At 36.7% G+C, this 16,679-nt stretch overlaps 1 protein-coding gene across 15 annotated transcripts in view; it reads right to left on the bottom strand.

The window, feature by feature from the left end:
- The window catches only part of Lrrc7 (leucine rich repeat containing 7), a 444,829-nt gene that overhangs the window by 187,782 nt on the left and 240,368 nt on the right, over positions 1-16,679 (bottom strand). For all 15 annotated transcript variants that reach the window (XM_021197138.2, XM_029537669.1, XM_029537671.1 and 12 more), the window contains 2 exons: positions 16,403-16,492; positions 14,016-14,072 (listed from right to left, as the gene is read on the bottom strand). In XM_021197138.2, the coding sequence (XP_021052797.1) occupies positions 14,016-14,072; positions 16,403-16,492 (147 nt within the window). The remainder of the gene's footprint in view (positions 1-14,015; positions 14,073-16,402; positions 16,493-16,679) is intronic.

Consider the following 16,679-nt stretch of genomic DNA (forward strand, 5'->3'; position numbering starts at 1 on the left):
CATTCTTCTACATGATAACTACCAGTTGTGCCAGCACCATTTGTTGAAAATGCTTTCTTTTTTCCACTGGGTGGTTTTAGCTCCCTTGTCAAAGATCATGTGACCATAGGTGTGTGGATTCATTTCTGGATCTTCAATTCTATTCCATTGATCTACCTGTCTGTTGCTGTACCAGTACTATGCAGTTTTTATCACAATTNCTCTGTAGTACAGCTTTAGGTAAGGCATGGTGATTCCCTCAGAGGTTCTTTTATTATTGAGAATAGTTATTGCTATCCTAGGTTTTTGTTATTCTAGACAGAAAGATAGTGTTTAGTAGTTGATGTTACAACTTGTCTGTAAGCTGCAGGAACACCTATAATTCCAGTCCCACTACATACAGACATGGAAGCAAACCATCAAAGCAAGAGTGGTCTGGGAGCCAGCCCAAGTTCCCTATTTGCCTTTGGGGTATGGCTATTGTAGCTGAAACCACTCCCTGGCAGCAGGTTCCTCTTAGAGATCAATGCTCCTTCTAGATTTGTAAATCTATCTCCCTGGGGGCATTATGTTCACTCATTGTTTCAGATCTTTTGGCAGCACTTTTGTTTTTCTCTCTGCTTTTCACTGTAAGCTTTCTGTAATCTGAACCTGTACAATCATTGTTTGTGTCCAGTAGATTTCAAAATTGAATATGCTGTATTTTAAGAGCCAAAGCACCCTAGAAACTGTTAGTGATTATTGGATCACACATGGTTTGCTCATTCGGCATTTGACACAAGGCCATGATATGTTGTGCTCATTGATCAATGTTTGGACATCCACTTACTCCATAAATCAAAAGAACATCACAGAAAAGTTTCGATGCTACTGAAAATGTGAATTCTATAGTGGATTATAAAAATTCATATATTTTTTGCACCTAAAGTACACCAATAGAAGTCTTTTTCAACCTTTCTATGATTTGATGCTTTGGATGTATGTAAAATCAAAGAATGACTGATATGTTTGTGCAATTTTGTCATATTTGTATTTTTTAGTAGTTATAAATAATTCAAATATCTTATGTTTGTCTTTCATCCACTTGCCACTCTTCATAGGCCCTCAGCTGACCCAAATACATAAGCAAGTACCTTTCTACTACATTTTTTCTCTGCAGTTGTATAATTGTGTACAAAATACACACAAATACAGGAAGCTATAGAGTCATTAGTTTATAGATTATATTATCTGATATGTTCCTTCCCTCCTCAACAATAACTTGTTCACATGTGTTTATAACTTCTCTGCACCATCATTGTTCAGGATTCCCTCTGATAATAGACTTTTCTTAGTCTTACTTTTCTTGGTAGAAAATATGCCTGGTAACTCTTTTCAACATGGCAATGAAGCAATCTAATAGAATTTTGTGTCAAGTGGATTCCTTACTGTGACAAATGTATTTACTAAATAGTTCACCCTTTCTCACTGACTGCAATGACCAACATTGTCATGCTTTAATTCCTTAGAAGCACTGAAATCTACTTTTGTCTTCCTATTGTTTTTACTGTTATCATTTATTTTATAAGACTATGTATAACAAGAACTTTGAGTACTGTCTTCTTATGTATGTTAAAGTAACTCCTCTGCTATTAATATTATGTGTTAAAAATTCATAGCTGCCATATATCATTTGTTTTTTTCTCACTTGAACACAGATTGTCTCATCTAATTAAAAGCCTTTGCAAACTTAAGGAACATTTAGTTAAATTTATTCTGAGCTTCATTAATAGAAATATCATTTGAGATATTAAATATTATGTAAGAAATATTTTTCATTATTTTGTATCTTCTTTGCTTATCAACAATAATTTATTTCATAAATTTTATGCCTTTACTGTGAAATTTACTTCTCTGTATTATTTAGCTCTGTTGCTCTAAGGAATAAATATTTATTTACATTTTTGTTATCTGTAATTCTTTCCTAGAAGGTAAAATAATATTGACATTCTTATATTCATAGTCTTTAACTATGTGTTGATACTCTGTTTCTTTCATCTGGAACCAAATCTTTTTAAATGGTCTTTCTACAACAGTCTGAAAATTTACCGGCAATAAAAATAATTTTGCCAGTTACTATACATTAAGAGAAAAATGGAGGGATTGATTTGTATTGAGAACCCTAGCCGGCAGAATGTCATCCAACTGTGGCTTTGTTTACAGTTTTAGATGGACCCTGAATCCTCATGAGCTTTATCAGGCCTACAGCATAGCATTCAGGCCATGAGTCACTTAAAGGCTCACAACACTCCCAGCACAGCATTTCAGCAAGCTAGAGAACGTTATAGAAAAGGTTTCAGCAGCAATTTACAGTTGCATTATGGGTTTTCTGATCCAAAGTGTTTTAACTGGTGTACTTCCTAAGCTAGAAGAGGCCACAGGGCCTCACAGTGCCCTTTCCTGCTTTGCTATGTCTTTCTTTCAGACACATTTGAATTTTGCAGAGTGTCACAGAAACTCCCATTTTGGAATATGTTCCATCAAATATCTTATAAGGAACTTTAATTTAAGAATCTACTCAAACTTGATATTTATTTTCATCATTGAAATTGAGCATATTAGAGTAACTAACTTAAGGAAAACAACTCTATGTACTACTCTGGTGCAGCAGTTAAGCCATTTGATGACATTGCCAACACCTTTGAAAACAAACATTAGCAACAAAACTGAACATCTGGTATGCTCTCCCTAAAGCCTGGGTAGTGGCTGTCAACTGATGTGAGATAAAGAGAATGTAAATTATATTTGAATTATTAAGATGTCAGTGACCAAAAATCCTTTGTGGTAGACAGATTGTTTAATGCACTTAGCTTCCTATTAACTTACTGTCTTGAAAAACGTAAGCACTGGCTACGTGCCCAGCTGCTTGGCATGACTAGATGCACTGAGGTACTTACTTCATGTCATGGCACCTGCTTTCTTGTAGCAAAAGCTCTTTGGGAACTCCCCCACTGACCCCAATATGGCAAGAAAGAAAATGAATGAATGAATGAATGAATAAATAAACAAATAAACAAAAAGTTACGGTTCTTCTGTGTACAGTTTCCAGTCTTCTTGGGGATATATTTATACCACTCCCTCATTTATACAGTGTCTAATTCCTTTTATTCTTGAAGCTTCTGTTCTTACAACTACCTTGATTTTCTCCTGCATCCCCTTTTCCTTTCTGCAGGGCCATCCCCATTAGGTTGTAAGGACACTTCGATCCAATAGTTTCCATGAGACTGTCCTTGTCTAGTTACACCTCATGGCTTGGTTTTGTAGTTAAACCTGAAGGAATTCTCTGTACTTGCTTTCTGCTAATCTGTACTTTCCAACCACCCTGAAGAGCTGATCACACTGCACTCCTGAAATAGCTTCCATTGATCCATTGATGACCCATCTAGCTGAGGCTGATCTGCAGCTTTCTCTTCCTGTCTTACTTAACTTCTCATCAGCGATAGGTACAGCTGACTCCTGTCTGTTGTCTTTTTCTGGATTTCTGCTGCTCTTCCTGTATGGCTTTTTCTTTTTAACTCTTTGTCCCCAACTTTAAGGGTATTTTATAGGTTGCTCCTCAATGATCAAACGATAAAAAATGATATGTCCTAAACTCTGGGTCTCATCATATACTCCCTCCTTTGATAACTTCAGTGAGTGCCTTAATTTTAAATTTTGCTGTGTGCAGATGACTCTTAGGTTTGCATTTCTTCATCCTTGAGTAGATGCTTTTTGTAACTGCCTATGCTTGATGATCTTGCCAACATCAGAAAACCATGCTTCTATCCACCTCCTCCTCTTCTAGTTTTCTCCATATCCAGAAACTGCCCCGAAGCATGTCTAACCTGAACTAGGGAAGCTCTCTAGTTTCTGTTTTTTTCCTCTTATGGTATTGTGTTTGTCAAACTGCCTTTGATTCCACCATGACTCCTTTCTTCCTGCTTACCATCTTCAGAGCTACTGTCTTACCTGCAGTGACAATTTGCAAACATTCTCTGCTGCAGTGGTTTTCTGACAGCATCCCTCTTTCAGTCAGTTTTGCATGACTCTACAGAGCAGCTGGCTGGTCCTGGTAGATGATACATTCTGCCACAGATTTCTCTTGCTGAAAGACTCAGTGGCTTAAGAACAGCATGCATCCTAATTCTGAAACACAGCTCACAAAATTCTTGTAGTTTTGCTCCGCACACTGCTCGCCTCTATTCTTAGACCTCCTCATCCAAGCTCACCACACTTAAAGTACTCTGGCTTTCTCTTCAACACATCAAGCTTATGTTGTATAAATGTCTTGAGCTTCACATTTGTGGTCCCCATGACTTCTCTTCTTCTCTGGATTGCACCTTTCACATTCTCATTTCAAAACACAAACTCTACCTTTTTACAAAGGTCTCCCATGAGCAATTTATCTAAAATTGAAAAAGAGTTTGCTAAACTCTCTCCAAACTCATAGATACCAAAATTTTCTAATCTTCCAATTTCTTTAGAGCATCCGTGTATATTTCTTAAGTGGTCATATTTTGTTGTCTGCTTCCCATTACCACAGTTGAAAGTCACTGATGTGGAGTGACTTCTACTTGCCACTGTTATATCTGTCCTAAAAGAGAGTCTAACTAGTATCTGGTACATGAGCTACTACAGCTATTTCTAATAGACTTTCCTTATTATATGAAGTGAAAGTTTATCAGGATGATGGAGAGGCACCAGCCTAGTTTCCTTCCAGAGAGTTAAGGGCTAACAGTGGGTGAAAACAGGCTTATGGTCTTGATAGTCACATAGGTTTTGACCTTGCCGTGTGCAGTGATCACATATAGATTTTGATGGTGCTGTACAAGCTATGGGAAAGCAAAGCTTTGCATTCATTTTCTCTTAAATAGAATGTAGGCATCAGAACTTCCTTTTATGAATCAAATATGTATTCAAAAATGTACATCTATTTAAATGGATGCAATAATTCAAGACATGTCTTTTAATATTGTCTTTGTGTAAGAATTGTGATTCTATTTTTCTTTTGGAAATTGCATAAAACACTTAAGCAGAATGAAAAGTTTGCTATTAGAGACGTTTAATTTAGAAGTGCATTGCAAAATGCAGTAGCCAAAAATTATCCTTAATATTTTAGTGTAATTAAAACATAAAAATTATCAAAGTGCCCTGAACATTTCCAAGACACTACAATTCTTGCTTTTTAATCCATCCACATGCCAAGATGCATTATTATATCTCATATTTTTAAAATGTATATAAATCCAAAAGCTAATGGTTGGTAATAGTTATAGCTTTTCAATCAAATTAACTTCATTTTCAATCTTGATCATAACATTATAGAGGATTTATTTTATGGCTAGAAAAGATTGCCATTAAATGGTAAATGTGAACAGAAGACCTAGTAAGGCTATAAATAAAGTTTAAATTTAAAAAGAAAGAGATAGAATTATAATGTAGTTGGGGAAAAGATTTGGGCCTTTCTGAGTGAATTTTAAAAACAAAATACATGTTTTATTTTGAATAAAATAGACAATAGAGTAAGTGTTGTGACAAACAAATCCCACAGTGTCTAAAGGCCATAATAGGACGAAATAAAAATCTTATTACACCAAAAGGAAATAGAAAATATGATTTAGAGAAACAAAGTCATGGAATTAGCATCTTATGCGAATTTTTATTTTAAATATTTCTCAGCTCTGATCTTTAATGCCATATAAACTATGTTAAACAATAGGAATTTAGAAATAATTTTCTTTATTTGTTTAGCACAAAGTAAGGATTTTTAAAGATGTATGCTGCACCATACCACAGGGGCATGTGTTCTACTATGTTCATAGTGGCCTTATTCATGATAGCCAGAAGCTTGAAACAACCTAGATGTCCCACAACAGAAGAATGGCTACAGAAAATGTGGTTCATTTACACAATAGAATACTACTCAGCTATTAAGAATTAGTACTTCCTGAGTTTTGCAGGCAAATGGATNGAANTAGAAAATATCATCCTGAGTGAGGTAACTCAGACACAAAATGACATGCATGGTGTGTACTCACTAATGAGTGGATATTAGCCAAAAAAAAAAAAAAAAAAGTACAGAATACTCAGGATACAGTCCAAAGAACTCAAAAAGCTCAATGACGTGTCCAAGTGAGGATACCTCAGTCCCACTTGGGAGAGAGAAGAAAGCAATCACAAGTGGGGAGGGAGGGAGGGAGGGACCTGGGAGGGAAAGTGGATAGTGTTGGTGGGGAGTAGGGGGGAGAGGGGAACTTGATCTGATATTGGGTGAGGGAAAAGGACTGAAGCCCTGAGGGTCAGCAAAAAGAATGTAAACAGGCAACCTCAGGAAATAGGAGGTCAGGGATAACCCCCCAGAATGCACCAGAGACCTGGGAGGTGAGAGATTCCCTGGACTCAAAGGGAGATGAAATGCCTAACAGAAGGGAGAGGGAACTTATAGAGCCCAGCTCCAGCATGAAGACAGGGCATCAAGTGAGGGATGGGGTTGCCATCCCACAGTCACACCTCTGACCCATAATTGTTCCTGTCTGAAAAAATTACGGGGATGGAAATGGAGAGGAGCCTGAGGAAAAGAAATTTCAGTGACAGGTCCAAAGTGGGATACAGCTCAAGGGGAGGTCCCAAGGCCTGACACTATTACTGAGGATATGGAGGGATCTATCATGACTGCCCTCTGAAAGACCCAACAAGCAGCTGAAAGATATTTGCACCAAACCAATGGACAGAAGCAGCTGACCCCTGTTGTTGAATTAGGGAAGGCTGAAAGAAGCTGAGGAGAATAATGATCCTATGGGAGGACCAACAATCTCAATTAATCTGGACCCCTGAAATCGCTCAACACTGGACCACCAAACAGACAGCATGTACCAGCTGATATGAGGCCCACAAAACACATACAGTAGAGGATTTCTGGGTCTGTGTTCATTCAGAGATGATGCACCTAACCCTCAAGAGACTGGAGGCCCCAGGGAATTTAAAGATCATGTGGGGTGGGGGTTGGGGGCATCCACGTTGAGATGGGGTGTGTTGGGGAGGAGGTGTGGGATGTGGAACAGACAGAGGGTGAATGGGGGGCAGGGAATGGAATATGGAGTATAAAAAATAAATTTAAAAAACAAAAATTAAGTTAAAATAAATATATAAATAAAAAAATAAAGTTACCTTTAGCTGAAAAGAAGAGAAAAGAAAAGAAAAAAAAGAGGTGTATTGCATAGGGTAAGACCTGAAATAATCTTGATTCGAGTGAAAGAATGGAGAATTTGCCAAGAGTTGGGAAGATTATGTCTTTTACTGAGCTTGCTGGGCACCAGGAACAGATAGCTGCATGTTGTTTAATCATGAAGAATCCTTCTTACAATTACAAACCAAAGAATGGGCAACAAGATCCTTGTAAACATGAAGGAAAACAGATCTGAAAAAAGAATCTATCTCTTTTCTGTGCCTTGGGAGGACCTGGAGAGACCTCTTCCTCAGCCTACTAGAAGACAAAGTTGCAAAGGGATGACATCTCAGTGTCCAGTCCCTTGCAGAGAGCTATGGAGCAGGAGCATCAGATGTTATAACCAAGATGATGAAACCACAAACTAAGCAATCTCATTCTCCGAACGAAACTACAATAAGATCAGTTTTTCAGGGCTTTGAAACCGTCTAACATAAATTTCCACCCTGGTTACAGAATTCATGATTGAAGTTTATGACAAAGCAGTGCAATGGGTGAAGGACGTTTTTGAATTTTTCAGACCAAAAAAAAAAAAAAAAGATGTGTCAAGAGTAGTTCTCAGTGCTAGGAAGCTGCATTGACTTAGCTCTGTATCATAAAGAAAGCGTTAGAAGCTAATGAATCTGGACATGCAGAACAGCTCAAAAGGACCTCAGCATGGCTATCTTATGAAAGTTGGTGCACTTCCAAATTGATACATGTCATGATATATTTTAGAAAGAACTTTCTGGAAACAATAGAGAGACAGATTGCAATGGTACAGGTGATGAGGATGGGGATGCTAGAGGCAAAGGCTAGTGTGTAAGAACTTGAGGAGGCAACAAGAAGGGAAGGTACTCAGGGGTGACAGAAATTGATGTGGACAGGTAGGAAAAGCATGTGCAGTTCTCACTTCCAAGGTGGGCAGTGCTCTGTGCAGGATGCAGAGGTGAAGATGCTTTTGGTCCTGAACTGGAGAGGACACTGTATCTGAGACTTGGTTGTAGATGAGTAGAACAGGAACTCAGGCTAAAGCTCAGGTTTCAGCGAAGACACTGGTGATTCTTTTTTTTTTTTTAAGATTTATTTATTTATTATATGTAAGTACACTGTAGCTGTCTTCAGACACTCCAGAAGAGGGTGTCAGATCTTGTTACGGATGGTTATGAGCCACCATGTGGTTGCTGGGATTTGAACTCCGGACCTTTGGAAGAGCAGTCGGGTGCTCTTACCCACTGAGCCATCTCACCAGCCCTGACACTGGTGATTCTTAACATGGGGTTAGCATCCGAAAGCATGGTAACAGAACTAATATGCAGGTTCTCTGTGTATGTTCCTGCCCCAAGATGCTGAGAACAAGGTGATGTTACTATGTGGTACACAGCATGCTGTTACACACATTCCATTCATGCCAAAGCCATGAAGGGGGAGGATAGCATCATGTTAACATGGGTTTTCCTGTCTATGGAGAGTGAGTTTGACAGTGAGGACACAGACTTTGGTTATACATATTTCCTGATATTGAGTGGGTTGATAACTTTTATTATGTTCATTGCTACTTAAGTTCAATATTTATCCAAAGAAATCACCAAGCTAAAAAATGGAAAAGTTAATCTTTAAAATTTAATAATTTGTTCCATAAACTTTAAAAATATTTTATGGAGGAGACACTGTCCATGAGTCCATATTAAGTATTGCTACAAATAAGGAAATTATTTTATCATTTATCACTATATCTTATTAAGATTTTTCCTATAAAGAAACAAAAATTAGTATCAATCCCTTTGTGATAGATTTTTTAAAAGATAAAATAAAAAATTCACATAACTCGTAGTATTTTTAACACATCTAAATATCATGAACTCTATTGTAAATATTTAACTATAAAAGTTCCAAGTATTATTTGCATCAGCAATTACTCAATGTTTTCAGTTTTAAAGAGGTAGTAATACCAAATCCTCCTTAAAGTAAGAGTGATCTGGTTCAGAGAAGATTAAGAACTCAAACAAGTCATGAGGGCCTGACTCCAATGCAGGCTGCTTTTCTGTAAAGCAATTGGCCACTCACACACATCTGCTCTTCTCAGGGTTCAGGCTAATCACTCTGTGCGATGCTAAGCTAGGCTCTCTTCTGAGGCTTCATGATTTTATCATCCTGCAGCTTTCATCTCGTGGCAAATGAAAGCATCAGGACTCAGAGCAGCTATTTACTGGAGCACAGAGCACAGAGTGATTTAGATTCCCAGAGGTTATCTGCTTTTTTGCCTCTACTGTACATGTTCCTACCATTCCCTTAGTAGTCTGAAATCTTAATTAAACTAGTTCATGGAATAGCTCATAATCTTTCTTTCCATGAGTCTATTGAGAGTTCATGTTTTATGTTTTAGAGGATAGCCTAAAATTGTACACTTACACTACATTATAGTTTATTAGCTGTTGTTATGTGCAAAATGTCAGCCACCAGGTGAGAAAATGTGAGAAAATGTGCCACTCTCTAAGGCCAGAGGAACTGACATGGTTTCCCTTGGGAAGCTAGCTTGTCACCATGCCTGATCCATAAAGAAAACTCAGAATGAGATGACACTATGCACAGCAACACCATGATGCATTGAAGATTTATAAGAATTTGAGCTAATATAATTATAAAACACAAATATATGACTATAAATTACAGATAGAAAAATCAGAATTGATAGAAACACCAAGAAGACATTCAGGAAGCTGTGCCTGACAAGGGCATTTTTTTCCCCCTGTAAAGCACTAGAAAACCCATTAAAGTATTTTACTGAAATGGAGGTTGAGTACCATCCATCACACTGATCAGAGAGGAAAAGAGGCTGTGGTCCTATTTCCCTGATCAGAATGCATACTTGCTTCTGAGCTTTTTATTTTTTTTTTCTGTTGACATTGATAGGAAGAACATGGTACTCCAGGAAAATCTGTCAATAGACTAGCCTTAGTAAAGAAGAATAAAAGATCTTCCATGAAAATTAAGTACATGTAATATACATTACGTTAGTGAATTGTCTTATGCTACATAAGTTTGTCGGAAGAACACTGGGGTGAGGAGGCCATCCTTGTCTCAGACTCAAGCATCCACCCAGACTTCCAGTCCTGTGGCTGGTTGGCTCCTTGCTTCAGTGACAGGAATAGGGGAGAACAGAAATTAGCTCAGTTAAAAACATGGCACCCGTGAGAGCAGTCAGGTTATAGAAACTCTGGCACTGGGAAGGGGAAGGAGGAAGATCATCAATGGAGAAACTTTGTTCTTCTGTCTATTTCTGTGGGATGCTGTAAGCTTCTGGTTTCACGGTTACCTTTGATTTCTCTCTGTATTTCCACTGGATGTTCTAAGTGCCTGATTTGATGGCTTTTACTTCTGTTTGCGGTTTCTGTCTGCCGCTCCTGTCATCTGCTGCTTCTGTTTGCCTGCTGCCTGCCATTATTTATTTTTTTATTTTGGCTTTGCTGAATGCTGTATAAACTCACTCATTTGAAACCTGCAATAAATCATTCTATGGACTTTAACGAACAACATGTTACTAGGAAATGAGTGCTTTAGAAATCTGAGTGATAATTATGAATATAGACACTATTTTTTTTGGAGGGGGGTTGAGACAGGGTTTCTCTGTATAGCCCTGGCTGTCCAGGAACTCACTCTGTAGACCAGGTTGGCCTCGAACTCATAGAGATCCACCTGCCTCTGCCTCCCAAGTGCTGGGATTAAAGGTGTGTGCCACCACTGGTTGTCCTATAGACATTATTTATATGTAAAATATAAAACATGTACATAGCACAAACATACAGATCCTTTTCAATTGAAACATGGTGGCTTTTGTACTTGGGGATCTTTATACATGTAAAATTTCCCTTGATCCCTGTGTCCATAAGTTTTTAGAAACAAAACTGGTAACTTGCTTTGTATTGATCATGCTTTTATCCTTAGATATGATCTTTAAAAGTAACAATTTAGAATAAGATTTAATCAAATTATATATATAAAAAAAACCCAGCAAGGTTTCCCCTACCCTTTTCTTCTATTCTTCCTAGTCATCCCCCACCCCACCCCCCACTTCTCACTTCTGAGGGCCACTTGAGAGTAAGTAGCCTTATATATGTAAAAAAGACTAAAGCCTCTCTCCCACAGCCAGCACCTTAGAAAGCACAGAAGCATATTCTAGACAGAAGGCTCTAGGAAGCTGTAACCCTATTAACAGTTGGGGGTCTCATCTTCTGAGATGAACCAGCCAGGAACCACCCTTTCAATTCTGACACCCAACTAAAAGGAAGGGACAGACAGGCCAATAAACTAAACAAAATGAGGCAAACAGAGCAGGTTTCCCTTCATACCTAACATTCCTCTGAATAACTAAGTCCCACCCTTTCAGATTACCACCCAGAACACTCAGTTAAAAGAATAATTGTGCTTTAAGAAGTGGTATTACTGCATCTCAAGATTTTTACTTTGCATTATACATTCCTTTTGGACGCTTGGTGTCTTCTGTCACCACATCCAGTTGACTTGACAAATTTCAGTGAGTTTATAAGTAGATATCTGAGGGCCTAACTATCACTACCATTTGATACTCCTAGAGAATAGTCACAGAGGACATTGTGTGGAGATGGACTGCCTATGCTTGCATTTTTAAACCAAGACACAGATCCTAGGTTCCCCACATATATAGCCCATCACATTAACACAGGAATATATTCAAATGTTACTTATCACAGTTCTTATATACTTTGGCATTTCTTTCATGGCATTTGTAGCCTGTAGACAAAATACGGCCAACCAACCAACTTACCAAACAAACAAAAAGTAAAGGCCCACCAACATTCTCCAGCTTGTTTGTATCTCCAAGGAAACCACAAGCTCTCAATTCTCTAAGAAGATATGTTGAAACTAAAATAGTTTTTGAAAACTGCATTTCATTTTTTTCCACTGGAAAAGCAAACTAAAGGAATGTACAAAGCTCTCATGTACTTCTAAGTTATAGGTCCAGATGGTGATTGAATAGATGGCTATATGTGGAAACAGGGTTTACTTTACTCAACAGAATGTCTTTACGTGATTTTCACTCCATAGATGTCAAAACTAAAGTAAAGCACCATACATTCTCTGTCTATATATTGCTTCTTAGATTTTTGTTGACACAGAATAAAACAAACATTCTGAATGGCAAATAGCTCTAAAATGTTTCTTAAATATAAAAGTTATAGCTGTGACATGTATAGCGGTCTACCAAAGACACTCAGTACCCTTCACTGAGAGACTTGACAATGACTTACATTCCCAATCAGCGCAGGTACATTGTTCAACTTCTTAATACAGGCGGTATTCTGAAAACCCATAGAATACCCACATATCAAGAGTACTGTTACTCATTGCCTATGAAGTCCATATTTTAAATTGATGTTAGGTTATACCTTACATATTATGACTTACATCAAAAGTACTAAAATTCTTAGAACTTACGTTGGGTTTATTTTATAGTTCAAGCTGAAATCTTTATATGAGGAGGCTGTCCCTTCCCCTCTGTACTCTCAGGGTATTCTCCCAGAACTGAATGCATACAGTCAGATGTCAGCAATCATTGCTCTTCCCTCTTGGTTCATGTCCCACCTGGCTGTGTTTCAGTTTTCAAGGTGACAAACAAAAGTCACCCAGACGAAACAGCAGCAGTAGCTTTCTGTATAGGAGACCAACACTGAATACACACTAGCCCATTTCTACCTGTCTAGGACTCTGGTCCAGGAAAGGTATTGCTTATACACAGGACGCTGTAATGTGGAACACTCTTTTGAAACTTTCTTCTTAACTGCCACATAGGGAGAATCACACACATGCTTCTCCATGTATCTGTCTAAGTGGATTCCAGACCATGGCTGGGACTCCTCATCATAACCATGCACTGTGTAGCAGTGATGAAAAGTTCATGAATTACATAACACACACTTGCACTTAAGTTAATTGACCAGTATATTTAGCCTCATTTGCTGAAGGAATATATTTTGAAAGGAAAAATTAAGATTAAGTTTTAATCTGGCAGAGTAATATGTTTGAACCTTGTTGAACGTTTGGAAATAAATTGATATACTTGCTGCCTTGCAGAAATGAAGTAAAGCAATAAGAGTAACAAGATATACATTGAACCACCACCCAGACAAAGCACATCATTTTACCTGAGCAAGAAAAAAAAATCGCAAATACATTTTGATCTTTGAAAACAATTATTCATGTACAGTTCATATCCTGTTATTGTACATGAATGAAGGAAAGCAGAGGAAAACAAAACATTTTATAAATCTGTGTAAAATTAGCTTTTGCTTTAGAATGTTTTGAATATTTATATAAACCAGCTTTTAAAAAGACTGGTTAGAAGCAACAAATGAATAAGTGAACATTACCTTTTCTTTTTAACTTGCCAAACCACTTTAATTTAATTCTTTTTTCCTTTAAATGTTTCTGGCTTTGATGTACAACTGTAAACTGTCTCAATTCACAGTTTAACCTGGGGTGTGAAGCATCGGAGGCTGAAGCCTGGGAAACTGGCTCTGGTTGTAAGAATGACACAAATGTTGGTTCAGACTTGTGGCAAGACTCTTTAGCCATGAGCAAACCTCTGCCAGAGAGCTGGTTTACAAAGCAGGAAGTCTACTACTTCATATGAGTCTATAGTTTACTGTTGGCCTTTAGTTAGAATGTGTTAAACAATTCACTCAAAATTGCAAAGCTGCTGTAATAAAATCAAAAAGGCATTTTCCTAGCAGTGAAAAGTCACAACAGAGACCCTGCAAAAGACGCTGTCACTTACTTTGGTAGAGTTTTCAAGTGATTTTCTCTTAACTCCAATATTCGCAATTTGACAAGTCTGTAGAGAAGCGTTTTAAAAATTACTCATCACTGTTTCTATATAAAAGCATTTACATGGCAAAGTAAACAAACTATTATTAGTTAGACAAAAATACTCAGTTGCTTTAGTATGGTATCAGATATTTATTTATTATTTTAATGAGTATGAGTATTTTGCTTGCATGTATGACTATGCACCATGTGTGAGCTTGTGCCAGATTTTAAATAAATACATAAACTGATAATGTGCAGGGTTGCTTCACCCCTGGCCAATGGCAAATGCTAAAACTAAAAATATTTGATTATATCTTTGAATTCTAGCCTTCCAAGTTTCTAATGTTTCATAGAAGTACATTTACTTTTACATTTAATAAGTCTGTTTGTTCATTAGATTATTGAGTATCTTCAATAATTTCAGGTGTTATGCTCATTGGGATACAGCAATGCTTTTTGGATTTTCCAAAATCTTAATTTTGAAGGACAATCTATTTAAATGACTTCATTTGTCATCTATCTTTAATGTGCTTTTAGGTATTTATCTAGGCCTCTTTCCTTTTTCTTCTCTCTAGTCCTCAATTTAACTTTAAGTCTTTATTAAATAACATGCTTCAGTGTGCAAAAGCTCCAGTCACTAGAGTGTCTTAGGTATCAGAAAACCTCACATCCCAGTGGCTGAGGTAGTATTGACAATATAGTGAAGTCTACTCTGTCTTTTAAATATACGAAGTTTGAGGCTAGAAGAAAATTTGAGCATTATTTTGTCAAAATACCTAGTAGTTGAACTTGAAAAATTGCTTAGATTATAAATTATTTTAAGCAAACATGTTATTAAAAATAGTGTATTTTGGCAACTTACATAAAACTTAAATTCTAATTCAACGTAGCTTTAGTATTGGTATTATATGTCCTCTTAGCATAAACCTCATGCTCATTTTAAAACTACTTAAAGATGAATGACAAAAAAAAAAACCAAGACAAAAAGTGTCTTAGGGTGTCATAAATATTTTATGCTTTGTTCATTTTAAAGAACAATGTGCTATAGTTGATATTCAAAGGATAATTCTAGTCTACAAGGGTAGATGGAGCTGGGGAAACACTTTCACAAGACATTGACTTGTAATTTCCCTCATGTGTATGGTTTAGGATACTGTGACATCTTCAACTACAGAAATGAAGGAGTCTGGGACATTTTCAGCATTTAAGGGGGGAACACTGTGTGTAAGTTGACTTTATCATGCTACCTGATGTCCTCCTTACCTCTGTCAAGAGGCAGGTGCTGAATAAAACCCAGTTAATCATTTTCACAATTAAAAAATGATCAACAAAAGCTGACAATGATGTTAGAATGACTTTGGTCTTTATGATATATAATGTTCTATAAGAAAATACCTTTGAAGGTATGAAACAAAATACGAATGAAAATCAAAGTCACCTAGAATTTTAGACTTTTCTCTTATGTATTTATATTGGAAAAATAGTTTATATACTTTGCTAGATAAACCTCCCCAGCTTTATTAGGGTTTCATACATGATCACCCATTTCTGCACAGTATTGTTACATAGGAGCATCACATCAGAGACAGTCAAGTTCCTAGGCAGAGATGTGATTTCTTAGTCTTCATTTTGTCAACAGTGAAAAATTTACTTGTCTACAAAATCCAAATGGCATGAGACATTTCTAGTAATAAATTTTAAGGTGATAGCATTACTATTTTTGAAGTTCTTTAAGCATGTATCACTACCCTCAGGCACATATGTTGGTTTCAGAAGCTAGGACAAATGAAGTCTCTTGTTGTCACTTTAATTTGTATTGTATTGGATATTTGTAGAGTCAGACATTTCTCCTGTATTCACTATCTATTTATATTTTATTACAAGTTGCCTGTGTAGCCACCCATATACTTCCTAGTATTCACCCTCATTTGTAAGGACTTTATATATTAAGGATGTTATTTGTTTTCATAGACAATGAAAACAATTTTTATTTATTTTATGTTTAATGATTTATTTTATTCATTTTGCTGGCCAAGATTGTCTATATATTTACAATGCTCTCCTTGGCTTCCTTGACTATGAAGGAATTTTGCAACCCAAGAGCCATGAACAGGTGCCTGCATTTGCTCATATTATCTGGGACATTTTTTTATATTTAATTTTAACTCACCTAAAATTATTTTATGATAATATTATGTGAGAATCCTAATTTTATGTTAATTATTATAGAACATTTAATTAACATTTATTGTATACTAATGAGACCCAACTATAATCAGCTCTGTCATTCATGTACTGGTGAAGCACTTGGCAGAAGCAAAATGAGATTATACAAGTAATATCTCTTATTCTTACCTTCCAAAATTAGCTGGAAGAAATTCGAGGAATGCGTCATTCAGGTAGAGCTGGGTCAGGTTAAGAAGCTGCGTGAAGCCATCGGGTAGTCTAAAAAGGAGTTAAAGTGTTAGTTACTACATCAATGTTGCTATAGAAATAGAATATATCTTAGAGAAAGAAAAAGGGAAATGAAATATGTCTTCAAACTTTTCTTTGGTGTCAGTAATGGAAGAATTTATGGTGCATATAATTTTACAGCTGGAGGTTTTAAAACTTTTACTTGTTATTAAAATAT

Source organism: Mus pahari, chromosome 4, assembly GCF_900095145.1.
Source record: "Mus pahari chromosome 4, PAHARI_EIJ_v1.1, whole genome shotgun sequence".
In the NCBI taxonomy this organism is placed as follows: Eukaryota; Metazoa; Chordata; class Mammalia; order Rodentia; family Muridae; genus Mus; species Mus pahari.